General features: G+C 46.4%; 1 protein-coding gene across 7 annotated transcripts in view; it reads left to right on the forward strand.

Annotated features, from left to right (window-relative positions):
* LOC137438259 (ankyrin repeat and MYND domain-containing protein 2) overlaps positions 1-20,271 on the forward strand; it is an 821,307-nt gene that overhangs the window by 797,142 nt on the left and 3,894 nt on the right. For 4 of the 7 annotated variants that reach the window (XM_078766437.1, XM_078766436.1, XM_078766439.1 and 1 more), the window contains exon 3: positions 1,589-3,229. In XM_078766437.1, coding sequence (XP_078622563.1) covers positions 1,591-2,931 — 1,341 coding nt within the window. In that variant the 5' untranslated portion in view covers positions 1,589-1,590 and the 3' untranslated portion in view covers positions 2,932-3,229. Of the gene's footprint in view, positions 1-1,588; positions 3,230-16,517; positions 16,647-18,151; positions 18,270-20,271 lie in introns of those variants that run through there. The other 3 variants (XM_078766441.1, XM_078766440.1, XM_078766442.1) reach the window with 1 other exon arrangement.

The following is a 20,271-nucleotide window of genomic DNA, read 5'->3' on the forward strand; positions in this document are numbered from 1 at the left end:
TCTGCCATATCGCTGTTGCTTTGTTTTCGCATTTTGTTTATTTTGGAAAATTTCTTAGTTTTAACCATGGGTCCTAAGAAATTGAGTGCCAAGGGCAGTGCTGAGAAGAAGAAAAGGATGATGTGCTTGGATATAAAACACGTAATCGTCGAAAAACATGAGCGAGGTGTGCGTGTTGTCGACTTGGTGAGGCAGTACGATCGTAGTACTTCTACGATATGTACGATTTTGAAGCAGGAGTCGATAAAGGCTATAACGCCAGCCAAGGGCGTTAAGATTATTTCAAAGCTCCGGACCTCTGTCCATGAAGAGATGGAGAAGTTGTTGTTTGTGTGGTTGACAGTGTCAGTAAATACAGTGAGTAAATACAGTGAGGAGTGTGAGTAAATACACTTAATAAAACCAGTTTATTTCTTTACATTCTCTTTTATTATGTACAGTATATACGAGGTCGTGCTTGTTTATACATTATTTGTTATTTATAAAGTACATTTTTCTTATTTAAAAACACGTAACAAAAAAATTGGTGTGGTTTTTGGGGGGCTGGAATGGATTAATAGCATTTCAATTCATTTTAATGGGGAAATTTAATTTGAGAAACGAGCAAATTGAGTTACGAGCTCGGTCACAGAACGAATTAAACTCGTAAGTCAAGGTTTCACTGTATATATATATATATTTATTTATATTTATATATATATATATATATATATATATATATATATATATATATATATATATATGTATATGTATATATGTATGTATATGTATGTATGTATGTATATGTATGTATGTATATGTATGTATATATATGTATATGTATGTATGTATATGTATGTATGTATATGTATGTATGTATGTATATATATATATGTGTATATATATGTATATATATGTATATATATATATATATATATGTGTATATGTGTATATGTGTGTATATGTATATATATGTATATATATGTGTATATGTATATATATGTATATATATGTGTATATGTGTATATGTATATTTATATATGTATATATATATATGTATATATATATGTATGTGTATATATATATATATATATATTAAGGTGGGCTTCAAAAAAGCAAAATGCAGATTTTCTCCGGGACATGGTCTATTTTTGTTCCTTTTGGTGTCAAAGGAAACCACACCAAATTTGAATGGAATCCAATAATATTTAGGGGTGCCACATCAGTGATGAATTTTCCCCCATGCAAAAATAGGAATTCCCATTTTTTGAGCTGTATATACACAAAATAAATACATAATTATATATATACATTAAATATAATATTAAAAATAAATATATAGTAAATATACATTAAATAATAAATATACATAAATACACATTATACATTATATATATACAATATATTATACATACAGTTTTGAGACTTCCTATGATCACTATCTGGGCAATTTTCATGCATGTTTTGTACAGGTTCCCGGGGTCAGGGGTACGCTTTTTTAGTGTGTAAATATGTAGGCCTAACTTATTGACTGTGGCTCTTTTGTAGAGAGTGACCCTGTGGAGTAAGAATTAACAGGATTTTACCCACATTCTTGCTTATTTTGCAGATATGGCATGTGCTAGTACCAGTGTTTCATTGAAAACTCGGGCTCAGGATAATGTGTATCTCATTGGGTCCACTTCTGGAGATGCCATCAAAGGTGCCAAGCTCCCGACTGTGCATCAATCTCTTGTCCTGTTTTTCCATCACCTGAAGAAGGAGAATCGCACTGCCCGGGAGAGTGCAACCCTCACCATTGAAGAGGTTGTGAAGTTCTGGGAAAAAGCTCACCTACCTACAACGACGAAGCAGCACTGCATCCATCGTTTGGAGAGGCTATATGAAGAATGGAGGAGCCTCCAAAAAGGTGCAAAGCGGGGTGGTGCAACCCAAGAGAAAAAGGAAGCATCCTTCAAGGCCTCCTTGGAGAAGACGTTTGATCTTAGGCATGCAGATTCGGAGGCCATAATCACCAACGCCGAGGACAGGAAGTTTCTTCACGATCAATTCTCAGAGAAGAAGGCTTCAATGGGATCTGTAGACACTGATAGAAGCAAAAACGTTCTTGTGTGTTTGAAAGATCAGCAGCCACGAGATGATTATCGTGAACTCCTAGAACTGACTGTCATCTACATGGGAGGAATCCCACCTCGTGGAATCCGGATCATGGCTCCAGGAGCAATGCACAGAGCCAGATGGATGGCAAAAGCACTATATTCACTACAGGTGTTCATGTTTCGGTCAGAGTTCCACTTGACACTTCGAGAGGCGAGAGAACTCCGAGCCTTCAACATTTTTGTCTGCCTTGTGTATGTACAGGCTTGGTTTCGGGCTCCACAAGCTATTGAGGCTCCCCTGAATGACATTAACCTCTTCAAGAAGTTGGAAAAGTTTGAACAAATCAATCAGAAGATGGCTCAGGCAGCCTTGAAGGCACTTGGCCGCCACACGTGGTACATGAGCCCAGTACTAGTGGCATTTGCATTCTTTGACACCAGAATTGACAAAGAAAGCAAGATCAATATGATTGAAGCATTGAAAAATGACGGTGAAAACCCCTCTCCAAAGAGACCAGCTATCAAACGAGGAACCGCCCTGTCAATCGCTGGCCTCATAACAAAACACACCAAGCATTTCTTCAGCATCCTAGGGACCCCAACTGATTGGATGGATAAGGATCCTGGTTCATGGGAGCAAGAAATCAGCTTTCAGGAAGCAAAGAAAGCCGCCAGTGGCTTAGTCGTGGTGAACGACAGGGCAGAAAGGGGTGTCGCATTGATACAAGACTACAATAAGCTCCTTACAAAGGATGAAGAGCAAAAGCAAGCTCTGCTCCAAGTTGTTGCTGCTCACAGGAAGATGTACCCCGATGCCAAGAAGGCAACAGTGGTGAAACAGGCCCAGAAATAGGAGTTACATTTCTCATTATATTTGGGTTTTTTAATATTATGTGATATGGTGTCTCTTCATTTTATGAACTGAACATTTGGATTGTTATCATTGAATTTGAGTTTTCATAGCAATATAGTGCTATTTGTGCAGCTATTGTAACTTGTGTTTGCTAGAATACAAAGAAAGTGAGTGGAGGGTGGATTTTCATAAAACAAACTTCTGGTTTTGCTTTCGATCCATATATAGAAAAGTTTTGTAGACACCTTTAGTTTGAAGGCTGATGTGGCACCCCTAAATAAAATCAGATTGCTTTCATATTTGGTGTCTTTTCATTTTGGAACAAAAGGAACAACATAAAGCCATGTCCCAGTAAATATTTAAAAAAAATTATTTTGAGCACCACCCTAATATATATATATATATATATATTGTTACGGAACCCAACGTCAGCCTCTTTCCCCCCTTATCGAGGGGGGATTAATCCCCTCGTCTATGACTGACCGACGTGGTCCTGAGGGTATGACGTCACGCCCGGTCAGCGCTGGGTAGGGTATTAGGCCCAACCGTCCTATGACCTAAATACCAGTGCCTTCCGGTACGCAAGGAAACACCCCCCCCCCCCCCCCCCCCCCCCCCCCCCCGCTCATGGCCGCAGCGTAATGGATTGGTTGCGCCGAGCAAAGCGAACTGCGGCGTGAGTCGTTTATCAAAGGGGCTAAACCCGGTTCAAATGCGTCGGCCGAATCGCGCCACGTATACTCAATGTGGAAACCTCTAAAGCAGGGGTGGGGAACCTTTTGTCCTGTCGAGGGCCATTTCGATTTTTAGAACATCCTTCGAGGGCCATGCTAAATTATTGAATACATATATCGGACTCACCTAATGCGATGGCTGGAACTGTTTCTCTTTGGCGAGGCGTTTGGTGTCAGGTGGTAGTGATGATGATGCTACTCGCAGCTGGTTTTGCAGGTTTGGGTCAGTCAGTCTTGAGCGAAACCGAGTCTTTGCAAGAGTCAGTTTTGAAAAGAACTGCTCACAGCTGTAGGTCGTCCCAAGCAGTGATGCAAACTTCAGTGCATGTCTCCTCAGAATGGGAAAATCCTCAGCACGTACATACAGTTTGTCGAACTCGAGCAAAGGGAGGACAAATCTCACACTCTTACTATGTCTCTCCGAAAAGATCGACTGGACAACCCTCCCATCTACTTTCTCAACAATCCTCTCCAAGAAGTTCTGTCGCTCAAGCTTTTGGGTCTCACTATCTGCCATGATCTTTCTTGGGAAAACCACATTTCCAAGCTGGCCTCCAAAGCCAGTCGCCGACTGGGCATCCTCCGTTGTGCGAAGTCCTTCCTCGGCACACCTGAGCTCCTCACCACATACAAGGCTTTCATCCGCAGCTCAATGGAATACTGTTCTCCCCTATGGGCCGGTGCTCCTGCCTCACACCTAGCTCGGCTTCACGCTGTTGAAACCAAAGCTTTCAGAATTGTTGGAATCTCCCGCGATGAAGCTATCTCTGAGGGCCTTTCACTCACTCACCGCAGGCAGGTAGGTGGTCTTTCTGTCTTCTTCCGACTCCTCTCCGGCCTTGCACCCCCAGCTCTCTCTGTGCTCTGTCCCCCAAATATTCCTACAGGTCGCACAAGATCTGCCAGCAACCCTCTGATGGTTAAACTGCCGAAATCTCGGCTCTCTGCTCACCTTCACTCTTTCATTCCTCTTTTTCCCCGCCTCTGGAACAAACTCCCTCACTCCCTTCAATCCCACTCCTCCCTCCAGGTCTTTAAAACAGCTGTTCACCACCATCTCTTATCCTCTGATCCCTCTGACCCTCTGATCCCTCTGATCCCTTATCTGATCCCTCTCTGACCTCCCTCTGATCTCTTATCTTCCCCCATCCAAAACCTTGATCTTTTCTACCCCCGCTAATTCACCCCAGATCCACCTTGTTTGAAATTCCAACTTCTTTCCTGGAAGTCCTGGCAGTGTCCATATGTTTTTTTACCTCTCCCACCCCCCTTCCCATGCCCCCCCTTCCCATGCCCCCCCCCCCCCCCAAAGCCCTTTCCCTCTCACAGATCTCTCGATGTCTCCATGTCTCTCGGTCCCTGCTCTCAAATGTTGCGTTTGTGTCCTTCCCCCTCTCTCCCCATCTTGTCTACTGCTCCCGATGTTATATGTTTTATGTGTCGGTTTGTCTTTCTGTGTGATTAATGTTCGCTCTTTCACGAGCCTCGATCTTGTATACAAAAAAAAAAAACAATTTTTTTTTTTAATAGATAGATGAATTGCCTCGCGGGCCGGATCAAACGGTCTCGCGGGCCGTATACGGCCCGGAGGCCGGAGGTTCCCCACCCCAGCTCTAAAGCGACCGGATGAGAAGGAAGAAGACAAAGGTATGAAGAACAGGATTTATTATTATTTACACACAACTAAAGGAAGAAAAGCAATCAAAGTAATATACAAGGAAATGGAAGAATCAGAAGGACACAGTGCAAATATTAACTTATATTATACAGTCTTACTTAACCCCAGGGACAAGACTCACAGAACAAATTCACGTACACGAATGGGGAAATTGCAGAGTGGATTGGCTGGAGGGATCAGAAGGTTCAGGTGGGACCACAAAGCCTGGAAGGTTGAGCAGGGCGCACAGCAAGCAGGTCCTCTCTGGGCTGGGAGCGAGCAGGGCGGCGGCAGCACACGTATCTCGTCCTTCCTCGACACGCCTCGGGCTCTTTTGTCATCTGCTCCGGTCCTCTCGTTCTCTCTCAATCGTCTGACACGTCTGTCTCCCTCAATACCTCTTGCGCGATTGTCGCACGCTTATCTCATCCCTTCAGCGCGGGTGTGACACGCCCTCGTCGGTTTCGGTACCGCCCTCCCCCGTGTTCTGTTTCGTGACCTTATATGGCAATGCCACGGGCTTGTCTCCTTATCTGGGCATGGCGCCGAACGGCGCGCCCCTCGTGGCGAGCCACTAGCTTGTTTCCTTATTTGGGCATGGGGCTGAACAGCCCCGCCCCTCGTGGTGCACCCTGGGCTTGCCTCTTCCCGGCGAGCCCGCCCCTCCTGTTCAAACAGAGCACGGAGCACATATTCACCATAGCAGCGAAATGAGAGGGCGCGCACCCCACGCTTGTGAAGCTGCTTTACCCAGAGAGGGAGAGTTCGGCTGGGAAAGGTAATTATTGAAGGGGAGCTATCCTTATTTGATTTGGTGCAATGGAGTGTCGACTAATGGAAGACACAGCCTTTAACTAACATAGAATAAGGGAATAACTATTTAGAGGTTCTAAAATTGGCTAGGTGTATGCGATGAATTAACTAAGGGGACGACCTTTGACCTTTACATTATGGAGGGTGGTATTTACAACAATTCATTACACTACACAGTGTGATATTTACAACAATTCTCAAATCCACAACATTCGCGTTCAGAATCATTGGAATCTCCCGCGATGAAGCCAACTCCAAGGGCCTTTCACTCACTCACCGCAGGCAGGTTGGTGGTCTTTCCGTCTTCTACTGACTCCTCTCTGGCCTTGCCCCCCCAGCTCTCTCTGGGCTCTGTCCCCCAAATATTCCTACAGGTCGCACAAGATCTGCCTGCAACCCTCTTATGGTTAAACTGCCAAAATCAAGACTTTCTGCTCACCTTCACTCCTTCATTCCTCTTTTCTCCCGCCTCTGGAACAAACTCCCTCACTCTCTTCAATCCCACTCCACCCTCCAGGTCTTTAAAACAGCTGTTCACCACCATCTCTTATCTTCCCCCATACAAAACCTTGATCTTTTCTACCCCCGCTAATTTCACCCAAAATCCTACACTTTTTTTTTTTAAATACCACGTTCTGTCCTGGAAGTCCTTGGTCTCCTTGTGTTTTATACCTCTCCCCCCCCCCCCTTCCCACGCCTCCTCCCCCCAAGCCCTCTCCCTCCCACACTTCTCCCTGCTCTCAAATGTTGTGTTTGTGTGCTTCCCTTTCTCTCCCCATCTTGTCTTCCGCTCCCTCTTTTTATATATTTTGTTTGTCTGGTTGATTTGTTTGTGAAATAAATGTTAGCTCTTTCACGAGCCTCGATTCAGTATACAAAAAAAAAAAAAAAAAAAAAAAACTGCACCCTCATCCTCTAGGCACGTCCCCGGGCCTATAAAACTTTAACTCTAGTGTGGCACGTAGGTGTAGTTCCCTCTACATTTAACCTGACCCTGAGTGTGACAGTTTTAAAACACAAATAAGTATGTCCCCCTGCTGCATTGCACCCTATCTAACAGATTTACACCCACAGCTAACCGAATTGCGGAATTATTTTCAAACTAAACATGAACGGTGGGGGAGCATTATTTACAGTGACATTATTTTGACTATTTACAAAACTGCAACCCAGGACCTGTGATTTTTATTTTAGGGAAACAAAAAGAAATTCCTGTTGGGAGGGGAGGAGACAGCATGCATTGCATCGACGCACCAGCACCAATAAACACCAAAGCACCAATCACCAAAAGCACCATTCGGTGCAAGTCACCAGTTCATCATAATAACACACAAAAAAAAACAACTAGTGGTGGTCTTCCTCTTCTCTGCTGGGCGGATGTTCTTCCTGATGTTTTCTCTACTTGCGGCCTATTTGGAAATAAAAGGGCACCAACGCGTCCACTTTTTATTTAGGGCCACAGGGGCCAACTAAGGGTGGTCCACCTGTTTGGCATAGGTGCCACCTTTACCCTGGGCCGCAAGTGAGATTACCTGGCCACCATGGCCGGTCCCCAGCAGAGGTGCCAGGCCCCAAAACGTGGGGTCCATAAAGTGGTGCTTGGCCGCAGAACGGCGGTCCATAAGTGGTGCATCAATGCAAGCATGCTGGTTGCGGGGGTTCGGGCTCACGGACGCGACCTCCCCGCACACTCCTCTCAGTGCCCAGAGAGCACAGTCCTCGGGTGGGAGACAGGGGAACAGAAGACAGGTGAGTGAGGGGTCAGGGCGCAAGGGTACACATCAAAACAGGTAATGCAGAATGAGGTGCGTCTGGAGACTGAGCGGAGAAAAGCTCGTCCCTACCGTACGCCCCCCACATGTGACCTACACTACCCCCCCCCCCCCCTTGCCCCTCCCCGTATTTACAAAAAAAAACCTACACATTTACAAATTCGTCACTAGTCTCGTCTTCCCCATATTTCCCCTATACCAAATTCGTCACCACAATCCCGCTAACCCAAAATTTGCCATCATTCAAATTCATCATCAATCCTCATAAGGAGGGAGAGATGGAACATCAGCACAATGTCACACCCACGTCATGATGCGTCTCACAATCCAAACATTTGCACAGAAATAATAAAACCAACAAACCATGCCATGGTGTGGAGTTTTGTCACCTCAGGTGAGTGGATGTAGATGGTGCAAGGAGATTTCAATCCTATCTACCTTCTAAATGACTTTAATACACTTTACACTACCCGGGGTCTTTCCCTGCCAAACCATTGGCCATCTTACACTCTATGCGGTTTTAAGAACCAAATTCCCGTTGACCAAACTCTGGTGCTTCATCAATTTGGGGTCTCACTCCCCCGATTCAACTCCCTGTGCCTTTGCACAATTTCAGGACTGGGTCGTGTGGCTCTCCCAGCAGGTCTACCCACCTGCACACCTCCACCACTGTAGTTGCCTCCGAGCTTACCTGCTCCTTACCTAACCTATCTACCTGGGGAAGGCCCTCTGGCGCTCTCCCCACTCGGTGCCCTCTCTGGCACTGGGCTACCCGGGTCCGTCCTCCGGATCCTCGGGCCCCATCCACAACTCTAACGGCTCCCAGAGCCCACCTGCGGCCTCACCTGGCCGACATCCTAACAGTGGCGGAGTGCCCATTCAACTACACACACTAACAGGTCACACGCCCAGCCATTTCCACGTCACTCATGCACCCATCCAAACACCATTCTTCCACCACGCACCACAGATGCCAATATCCAACCACAATTTACCTACTCCCTCGACCTAACTCTTAAACTACCCTCCCCGGGTATTCGTGATGGGGTCCATCCTCCCCATCCACTGCCTTCGCACCATCCACTCCACTCCACAGTTTCCACCATACTCACTCCACACCAGCCATTCCATACTCCATATATTCCATACAACCATGCTCACCTGTATTTGCACACCTGTGCAATCATTCCTGGTGCTTCCTGCACCCTCCTTCCTCCAAAGCCATTTGCTCAACACAACACTCAACCACCATTACTCACTCATACACCTGTTCCATACACCTGTTCATTTGCACACCTGTGCAATCACACACCTGGTGGCACTTGCACCCTCCTTCCTCCCAGGCTTCTTCAATAATTCAATACAATGCACAACCACAATTGTTCCTCACACACTGCTCCATACACTTTCACACTCAATACAACTCACATCTCCCCCAAGCATTGCCTAGCAATTCCTCATTTGCTTGATATCAAGACTCTCACACACACACGGCATCATCTGATCTACCTGGTGCCCTGCTAAAACTCGCGCTTCCCCGTCGCCCCTTACATTATTGCGCTCCCTCGTTATTATCATCCATTCTAACCTCTCCATGTCCCCGACTACCTGTCCAATGTCGCTACTTAAATCTTCAGTTACCTATGGTCAATCTCTAGGTCCCTATACATTATCCAAACCCTCCCTCGGCGAGCTTTCACTGCCATAAACCCCATAAAACTATAGCTCCTTTGCCCCCGTTGTGTGAGGGATGGGAAAGTTGCCATCCCACCACATCGGGCATCTCCTACTATCAATTTTGCTCTTCCAATTCCAGTCAATCAAAAAAACTTTCAATCACAAATTCCCTATTCCTACCAAATGTCCTTTAACTTGAGCCTCGGTGCGTCGTTACATTTTCAAAGCCCGGCTTCGCACAGCCGAGCAATGAATGCGGGTGGTTTGTTGCCGGCGGTTGGATTCGTACGGCATTCGGTGCAGGGAAGGGGGCTTACCCGGGCCGAGATTCCATGCACCATCTCGGCACGGAGCCGTCCGATGGCCCGATCTTGCCCTGCCGGAACGCCTCAACCACAAGGGGTCGCCGTGACGACCCTTCCGACCGGGACGCCCGCTCCGCCTAGCGGAGCACGGACGCGACCGTTCGGAGCGAGGCCCGGCGTGGATCCCGTACGGCGGTTCCTTTGAAACCACCGTGGTTACGATCCCCGCTGGTTCCCGCGGCGCACAACGCCCGGCACGAACCGAGGGCTCGCTTTGGCTACAAGTCGATCTAACCGCTAACCCGGTTAACGTCAATGCTCCACTTGCATGCTCACACCCCGCGTTCCGTTCCTTGCTCACACATCCAGCTGTCTCCATGCTCTCCGTCATTGCACCTTCTCTTACACCCCTCCCCTGTACACTCATAGACTTCGTCACACACCTGACCACCGCACACCTTAGCACACACTCGTCGTTCGCACACCTCACCAACACACCTCTTCGCGCCCACTCCTTGGTCACATCCTCTGTGACAACCACGGGTGTGCTCTCCTCTGCACACCCAATCACGTGCTCCACTACCAACTCGAGCGTGCATTCCCACCCACGCTCGACCATTCCAGGTGTGCATCCTTTCATTCCAGGTGTACATCCTTCCATTCCAGGTGTACATCCTTCCATTCCAGGTGTGCATCCTCTCTCACATGCTACAACCAACTCGTGCTCCGTGTCACTCACTACTTTCACCACCACACTCGGTCGCGCATTCACCCTTACTCTTGACAGCGCACTCTGTAATCATGCACTCCTCTGTCACACACCTTTTTCGTGCATCCTCTTGTGCACACTCTCCCGTTACACTCTCCATAACACTCACCACAGGTGTGCATTCTTCCATTACATCCCCTGTAACACTCCCCATTACGCGCTTCCATGTGCCCCCCCGCACACGCGCCACGACCAACTCACTCTCGACAGCACACTCGCCCCTCGGCGCACACTTTTTCCTCACACACCCCATAGTCGGACATCCTCGCACACCTCCTCCTTCACACTCGGTACCTGTCGCACACTTCACCAGCGGCCTCTCACGAACACCCGGGTCTAAACCAACACCCAAGCCGACTGAATCTCCTCTCACTCCATATACATTTCCGAGTATATCGCCACTCACCTCGGCACCTCGTCGTCGCTCCTCCTCCGCCACCTGCAAACTCTTTATTTGGTTAATGAGCACATCATCATGATTTGAACACAGACCTTGTACATATTCCATCACCTCCTCCTTTATCTCTCTCTTAGTTTCCCTCCATCTCTTCTTAATTTCACTCACCCCCTCTTCCACTTCCTCTAATTTTTGCTTCACCTCTTTCATTTCCCGGTGCGCCCCCTCAATTTCTTCCTCTAATGTCACCTTAGTCGTCTCTATGTGCGTCCTCACCTCCCGTTCTTTCGTCTCCATTACTTCTGTTACCTCGTCCAACCTCTTTGTCAACCCCTCATGTACCATCTGACATTCCCTCTTCGTCGCTATAAGTTCCTCTTTTATCTCTTTCTGAGTCGCCTTCAACCCCACGATTACAGCCGTATTCTTTTTCACCTGTTCCTTCAACTCCCTTTGTCCCATGGTCAGCTGTTCTACTCCCCGTGTCAGGTCCTCTATGCCCCCCTGTAACCTAGCCGTATTATTCCTCACCTCTTTCTCCATACGCTCCTCACCTCGCTTTACCTCCTCGCGTACCCCCGCGAACTCCTCGCCCACACCTCGTCTGATCTCCTCCCCCATTTCTCCCATCTCTTTGGTAGATGCTGCCCTCATCTGTTCCAAATCATTCCTCTGGGCATCCAATTTAGTTTCTAACCCGATTTTCACCTCCTCTATCTGATCTCCCATCTGTTTAATTTCCCAGGCGGATTGCTCCCCTATTTCCCTCAATTTGCCTTCCATAGTATTTTCTAACCCCCCTAACCCATTCTTCACCCCTTCCATCTGGTTCTCCTGGGCAGCCATTCTATTTTCCAACCCCGTTAACCCCTCTTTCATTTCCCCGATTTGATTACCCACGTCATTCAGTTGGCACCCCAATTTACCTGCTAGCCCTTCCAACCTGTTGTCTATCCCCTCGAATTTATTGTCTAGCCCCTCAAATTTATTGTCTAAACCCTCAAATTTGTTGTCTAAACCCTCAAATTTAGCTTCTAGCCCCCCGATTTGATTTCCCATATTACTTAACCCGTCTCTCAATTGCTCACTGGTACCCCGCGCTTCGTCCCTCATTGCCCCCATTTGGCCTCCCAATTTCTCACTATCAGCCCTCAATTGCTCACCCATCTTATCGCTCCGAGCATCCATTTTTTTTTCCATTCGCTCACCCATCTTGGCCATAAGGGCCTCCATTTGCAGCATAAAAAGGTTCAAATCCACCGGTGCTGCGGGCGTGGCTGCCGCAACCGCGTGCGAGCCGCCATTTTGTGCGCCTCCCCCCTCATGCGAGGTGCCCCTATCTCGTGTACCTGAAGCCTCCGCTACCACATCCTCACTGCTCTCCTCCTCCATTTCTCCCACATACATTTCCCTGGGGTCCTGGGTCGCTTCTAACCCCTCTTCTAATTCCCCCACCGGCATCCGGCCGCCTTGATCATCCATGGCGCGATTTCAAATTTGGATATAAACTAAAATTTTGGCCACTCGTAATTTGAGTGTGTTAAACGCACTTCGGGTCCGAATCCCACACTCCTGGCACTTTGTTACGGAACCCAACGTCGGCCTCTTTCCCCCCTTATCGAGGGCGGATTAATCCCCTCGTCTGACTGACCGACGTGGTCCTGGTGGTATGACGTCACACCCGGTCAGCGCTGGGTAGGGTATTAGGCCCAACCGTCCTATGACCTAAATACCAGCGCCTCCCGGTACGCAAGGAAACACCCCCCCGCTCACGGCCGCAGCGTAATGGATTGGTTGCGCCGAGCGAAGCGAACTGCGGCGTGAGTCGTTTATCAAAGGGGCTAAACCCGGTTCATATGCGTCGGCCGAATCGCTCCACGTATACTCAATGTGGAAACCTCTAAAGCGACCGGATGAGAAGGAAGAAGACGAAGGTAGGCAGAACAGGATTTATTATTATTTACCCACAACTAATGGAAGAAAAGCAATCAAAGTAATATACAAGGAAATGGAAGAATCAGAAGGACACAGTGCAAATATTAACTTATATTATACAGTCTTACTTAACCCCAGGGACAAGACTCACAGAACAAACTCACGTCCCCCTTCTATTTTCACTGGCCGTCTCCGCTCCCTCTATGAGGCAGGTGAGCAACTTCGCTCGAGACCATGGACAAGATGGTATTTTGCCGAGCGGTTTTTAGCTGCCCGCGGCTCGAGCCATTAACATTACTAAACCGGATCCTAAACGTTGGCCAAATCGTGCCACAGGTACTCAATGATGGAAATCACAAAGACGAACGGATGTGAAGAAAGGAAGGCAAAGGTAGGAAGAACAGGGATTTATTATTAATTACTATTGTACAAAACCAAAGAAACCAAGGAGGAGGAAAGAAACGAAAACAATTTACAGAAGAAGAAGACACAGTGCAATTCTACTTATACAAACTTACTTAAAACCCCAGACAAGACACACAAAACAAACTCACGTACACAAATGGATGAATGAGGGCAGGAACGAAAGCCTGGAAGGGGAGGAAGGTTCAGCTGGACGCAGGAGAACGGCCGGGCCAGGAGTGAGCAGCCGCCGACTCTCCCCCCTCGGGTCCACACCGCCGGGATGTTCGCAGCAGCGCGTCGGAGCTTGACGTGGCAAGGCTGGTTGGAAACAGCGTCTCCCTCACTCATACTCCCGCAGGTTGCACGTCTCTCTTCACCAACTCAAGCGCCTTCCTGACAGAAAGACTCTTCATGCTCCCTCGCTCATCTGGCTCCCTCAATCATCTCTGGTGGGGGCGTCGCGCCGCAGGTTATATATCACGCCCTACCAAGCCATACCCACCGATTTGTGGTTGGTCGTTCGGGGCTCCACCCTTGGTGACGAGGTGCGGGCCACGCCCGTAATGTAGCTCCTCCCCCTTCTTCTCCGAGGCTTGACCACGCCGTAATGGCGGCAAATGCAGTTGGCAAGGGAGGCTTTGGGGGAATTTGAAAAAGGGGATCTATCTTATGTCATTTGGTGCAATGCAGTGTCAATTAATGGGAAACAGAGCCCTATACTGACATATAATAAGAAATAACTATTTAGAAAGGTATATGATTTTCTACGTGCATGCGATGGATTAGCTAAGGGGACGACCTTTGATCTTTACGCAAAACGGAGGTATTTACAAGAATTACTACAATTTACAGAGGGTGATATTTACAAAAATTACAGGATTCTCAAATCCGTTACAATATATATATATTTTCCTTTTGCTCTGGCTAGCTTATCCCTGAGATTGTTAACACGACAAATTAAAGCTCGCTTAATACTTCCTGCTGTCGGACATTCTCCAATATACAGCGCACCTATTGGACTGCTTCTTCGTGTGACTTGAAATGTTATTACTTCATTACTGTATAATATTTACCCTGCGCTCGCGAAGCGAAAAGCGGGGTTAATCATTCGGTTGCGTCCGTGTGCCTTACGTGTGCCATGTCTGCATTTTAAAAATTCATTTTCTCAGCAACCGTTTGTCTGATTGACATGAAATTTTACCGTAGAACCGCCTCTGCCTGTATATATTTTTGCTGATATTTATGACGTCGTAGGTCACGTGGTATGGACGCCATCTTGGAAAAACGTTGCACCTCTATATCTCCCAAACCGCTTTATGGAAAATATTGAAACATGGCTCATTGTCAAGTACACCCCATGGGGAATAAGATATGTTAATGATGTCATATGTGCCTCCATTATGACGTCATAATTCGACAAGTACAATGCTTGATCTGATCAGTATGAAAAAATTAATTTCCTCTGCAACTGTTAGTCCGATGAACAAGAAATTTTCAGAATATGAGCGGCTCCTCCTGCACAATTGTTCTAATGATAATTATGACGTCATTGGTCACGTGGTACAGTCGCCATCTTGGAAAAATCGAAAAACGTCGCATCTCTATATCTCTGAAACCACTCCATGGAAAAATTTGAAATATGGCTCAATGTCAAGCACTCCCCTTGGGGAATAAGATATGTTAATGATGGTGTCATCAGTACTGTAATAATGACGTCATAATTCGGCAAGTGCAACACTTTATTCAATCAGTATGAATTTTTTTGCTCTGCAATTCTTGGACCGATTGACACCAAATGTTCACCATAGGAGCGCCTCCTGTTGTAGAATATTTTTATGATAATTATGACGTCATAGTTCAGCGGTAAAGGCGCCATCTTGCAAAAACCGAAAAACGTTGCCCCCTCTATATCTCCGACCCCGCTCCATGGAAAAAATTGAAACATGGCTCGTTGTCAAGTACTCCCCATGGGGAATAAGATGTGTTGATGATGATGATGTCATCGGTGCCTTCATTATGACGTCATAATTCGACAAGCACAACGCTTGATTCGATAAGTAATGAATTTTTTTTTTCCTTAGCAACTGTTGGTCCGATGGACACTAAATCTTCACCATAGGAGCGCCACCTCCGTTTAATTTTTTTATGATAATTATGACATCATAAGTCACGTAGTGCAGGCGCAATCTTGGAAAGAACGAAAAACTTTGCACCTCGATATCTCCGAAACCTCTACATGGAAAACAAGAGCAACCAGAGATCGCAGACCCTCGCCAGGATGTGTTTTAGTGTTTTTTAAGGCGTTTGTGTCAAAACAAATATGGCGGCCGAAACGTGTGACCTATGACGTCATCATTTTTATTTATCCACCAATTTATCCCCAGATGACGCGCAATAAATTTCATCTTGATCGGATGAAGTTCTGTACTTGTCAAATTATGATGTCATAATGGAGCCACCTATGACATCATCATTAACATGCTTTATTCCCCATGGAGAGTTCTTTAAAATGAGCCATGTCTCAATTTTTTCTATGCAGCACTTTCGGAGATATAGAGGGGCGCAGGGTAAGTATTCTATGGATACCATCTAGTTTTTAAAGGTAATCACAAAGCATGGAAATGATCCATATTGCCCATTGTGTTGTCGCCATCTTTATCACTACGGATACAAGGTCCTGGAATTTTAGTTGAAAGGGTCCGTTGCAACTCCAGTGGCTGATTTGTAACTTTTCCGAATTGCAATTAACGTCTTTGTTCCACTGAGGAAGAAACTTCAGGTGGATATCGTTGCTCTATCTGTATACGTTGAAATTAAGAATTTCTGTGGACACGATCTTGAAATTCCTGAAAAAATGAAAAATCATTTTTCAGTCCTGGAAAACTTGTCCCTTGTGTGGACTTTTTCAGTCCTTGGAAATCCGGGAAAATTGAGAGAATTTGCAAACAGTTGGAATTGCTAATTCCTCTGATCTATTGACAATTTTAAACTCCCCAGGGATTTACCAGTTAATCCGTCACAGAAGTGGGTTCTCATTTGGTCAGGACAGTCCGAATCCCTGTCAGTGGATTGATCACATGGTACTAATTTAGCTGCTAAAATCCCCCCACCCTACTTTGCAGGGTCACGAGCCAACCGCTCTGTCAGTGTTGACCCAAGCAGTGACCGGGCAAGTGGGTATGCTGGACGCTGAAGTATGCGCGACTTGTGGAGAACATGGAGCGTCGTCCAGGTGCTCTGCTTGCAAAAGGGTGAGTCTCTGCTTTCTCCTCTTCCGTCATGTTGATAACATGCCCATGCTTTTTTGAAAAAAAACGAGGGGTGGGGGGAACGAGGGGGGGGGGGAAATTGTAATCGGCCCCGTCTATCACGCTATCTCCTCAACATTGGACAGAAATTCGCCAAACTTTGGTAGTTATGATCACCACATGGCAAGAAGGTGCAAGAGTCACATTTGGCTACGCCCGCTTGGGTGGGGTCAAAAGGTCAAACACGAAAAACTGCAATTATGGCCACATTTTTAATTTTTTGAATGAAACTGTATATGTTGTCATCATTTGGGGACTCGTGAAATGTAACGTTTCTTTTGGATTTGATCCCCGGTTCATGCCCATGGGGTAGACACTTGGGGTCGCAGATGTCAAAAAAGGAAAATAATTTTAAACTCAAAATTTGATATTTGGTCATTCCTGGTGGAATTTTTGCCATGCTTCGACTTTGCTTTGGGTGGGAAGCGTGGGTATTTGCGACGGCACACCAACCACTTTGCTCTGGTTTTCTTTTGCAGTTGGGACTAGCCCTTACCCATTAGAACCTTGCTGGGCACTAGTATAAAGGTGCAGGGTATAGAGTTTTTAGGATTTAAAAAATACACTATTTAGCTTTATTCTCTTTCACAAATGGACAAGGTCAAGATATAAGCAGGTTTAGGAGACTGTTTGGGAACAGGTAGGCATTCAGGAATATATGGATAAGTTTAGTAAGGTCAGAAGACCCTGGTGTTGGGCTAGCGGCTAGGGTGTCAGCTTAGGATCCTAGGATCCTGGGTTCGAATCCCGGTCGATCGCTGAATTAACGCCAGGGGGGTTGACTCAGCCTGTCATCCTTCCGAGGTCGGCAAATTGAGTACCAGTTCACTGGTAATTCCCTGGTTGTCGTTAAAGGCGGCAAAAAGGGTTGGCGTCAGGAAGGGCATCCGGCCGTAAAACATTGTTTCAAAAAGGGGACCGAAAAACAACAACAACCACGGTTCCCGAAAAAGGCCAACCCCCGCTTGCGGGGAAAAATGGCCTCTAAAGGTGGTTTTTAGTAAGGTCAGACACTATCACAGGTAACTATGGGTGAAGGAATGAGATCTTGGTGAGCAACCACTGAAGAAGAGTTAGTAGGCACAGGATTGTATGGACACAGGCAGGTGATTCCATATTAGAAAAAGAACAAACTTTGTTCAAAGGAATTTGTTCAAAAGGAGCCAAAGGATTTTTACGTGTTATGGATGGGGGTTGTCTATTTATTTCATATGCAAATTCGGCAGCATTTGTGGTGGAATTGGCTCTTGGCTTTTTGCTGGACTTACCATCGATGCCGGGGACCTTTTGAATATGCTGCTTCAACATTGGATAATGGGAGACGGTCAACAACGGGAAGCCAAACTCCATTACACTGTGCAAAAAAAAGGAAGATATTTGCATAAAATTATGTATTTGTACACTTTTGTGTTTTTAAACAAAATACAATTTCCCTCTGTCTGTGCCAGGTGGTGTACTGTGGCCCATCTTGTCAGAAGCTTCACTGGTTTACACATAAGCTCTTGTGTGCGTCGCTGAATGCTGAGAGGCTGCGTGAGCAGGAACAGAACCCGTGCAAGAATTCCGGTACATGTTTCATGTTAATTGCAGCTCACATTTCAGCAGCACACCCTGGTTGTGAAATGCAGATGGTTAGATCGTCCGCTCCGAGTCTGGGAGGTTGGTGGTTCAAATCCTGGCCGAGTCACACCGAACACTTAAAAAATGGTATGTGCGCTGCCTTGCTTGATGCTCAGCATTTAAAAAGATGGAGAACACTGCCAAAATGGTTAAACTGCCAAAATCAAGACTCTCTATTCACCTTCACTCCTTCATTCCCCTTTTCTCCCGCCTCTGGAACAAACTCCCTCACTCTCTTCAATCCCACTCCTCCCTCCAGATCTTTAAAACGGCTGTTCACCACCATCTCTTATCTTCCCCAATCCAAAACCTTGATCTTTTCTACCCCCGCTAATTTCACCCCAAATCCACTTTTTTGAGGTGACTTTTGACTTCTTTCCTGGAAGTCCTTGGTGTCCTTGCGTTTTATACCTATCCTGCCTCCCCCCAGGCCCTCTCCCTCCAAAAACATCTCCCGATGTCCCTGCTCTCAAATGTTGTGTTTGTGTGCTTCCTCCCCTTCTCTCCCATCTTGTCGACCGCTCCCCTTTTTATGTACTTTGTTTGCTTGTTTGTTTGATTTGTTTGTTTGATAAATGTTAGCTCTTTCACGAGCCTCGACTCTGTATACAAAAAAAACAAAAACAAAAAACAGACAATCCCTATCAGTTGGCATCCATAGGGAGGAGGACATTTCTCGTTCGTAAATGCCCCACTGAGTGAGGTGAGAAATGCGAGGCCATCGTTATTTAGAGTGCCCAGAGTCGGTGTGACAACACTTCCCCCAAGGTGTGTGCATGCATCATTGCATCACCGTCGACCTTGGGGTTCAGTTTCATATGCTGCTGTCTTTGTTATTGCGATTTAATCATTGTATCCATCTTGGATTTCTGGTTCCCTCGTCTTCTTTCCAGTAAGGTGTTCATTTATTTCCTAAGGCCTGCCAGTGCATTGATTTCTGCCATCCTTCCTGCTCAAACGGTTTCAGCTTTATTGAGTACTCTGCACAGATTTATAGAAAATCGAATTATCGACTTCTCACAGCTAAAGGTCGATGACTTCATCCAGTCTAAGCAGTGTGTCTAAAAGCTTATATTAGCTGTGAGGCTTAAGTACGTGGGAATGCCGTCACAAGTTCAATAAGAAGCAAAAAATGGCGTCTCACAAGTAGGCCAATCCGGCGTCGTGTCCAGTAAGTAATATGAACTGCTCATGATGCTTAAGACATGGCCACGAACATGACATGTGGTACAATGCTCCGCGGGTGAAGAGTGAAGCACTCCCGAAGAGTGAAGATAAGGCCGTGAGATATTATAATTATATATATATATAGGTTGAACCCCCTAACTTGTCTAGGAAGCAAGGCACAGATCGAGTCTCACCCCAGCAATTGCTGTACAACCTGTTAGCAACAAGTGTTGCCTTGTGAATATATATATATATATATATATATATATATATTGTTACGGAACCCAACGTCGGCCTATGGTTCCCTTTTGAGGGGGGATTAGTCCCCTCGATTATTGCTGACCGACGTGGTCCCTGAAGCTGCACCGCGACCTCCGAAAAGGCCGGTGCACAGCTCCGTTCGTACCGCGGATAAGATGTTACTGGATTGCCGAGCGGATGGCAGCCGCGGCCCGAACCGTTAACAAGGACTAACCCGATTCTGAACGTTGGCCAAATCGTGCCGCAGGTATTCAATTGGGAAAAGACAAAGACGACGGATGTGAAGAAGAAGAAGACAAGAGGTAGGAAATACGAATAGGATTTATTACTATTTACACAATGAAAGAAACCAAGGAAGAAGGAAGGATAATAAAATAAAGACAGAAAGAGGGACGGACCAGGACACAGTGAAACTTAGCTTACCTATGCAGTCTTACTTAACCCAGGACAGAACAAACAAAGACGGACTCACACGAATGGGGAATGAAGGCAGGAATGACTGGAAGGAGGAATGGGAAGG

The sequence above is a fragment of the Myxine glutinosa genome, chromosome 12 (genome assembly GCF_964187855.1).
Source record: "Myxine glutinosa chromosome 12, kmMyxGlut1.1, whole genome shotgun sequence".
Lineage (NCBI taxonomy): Eukaryota > Metazoa > Chordata > Myxini > Myxiniformes > Myxinidae > Myxine > Myxine glutinosa.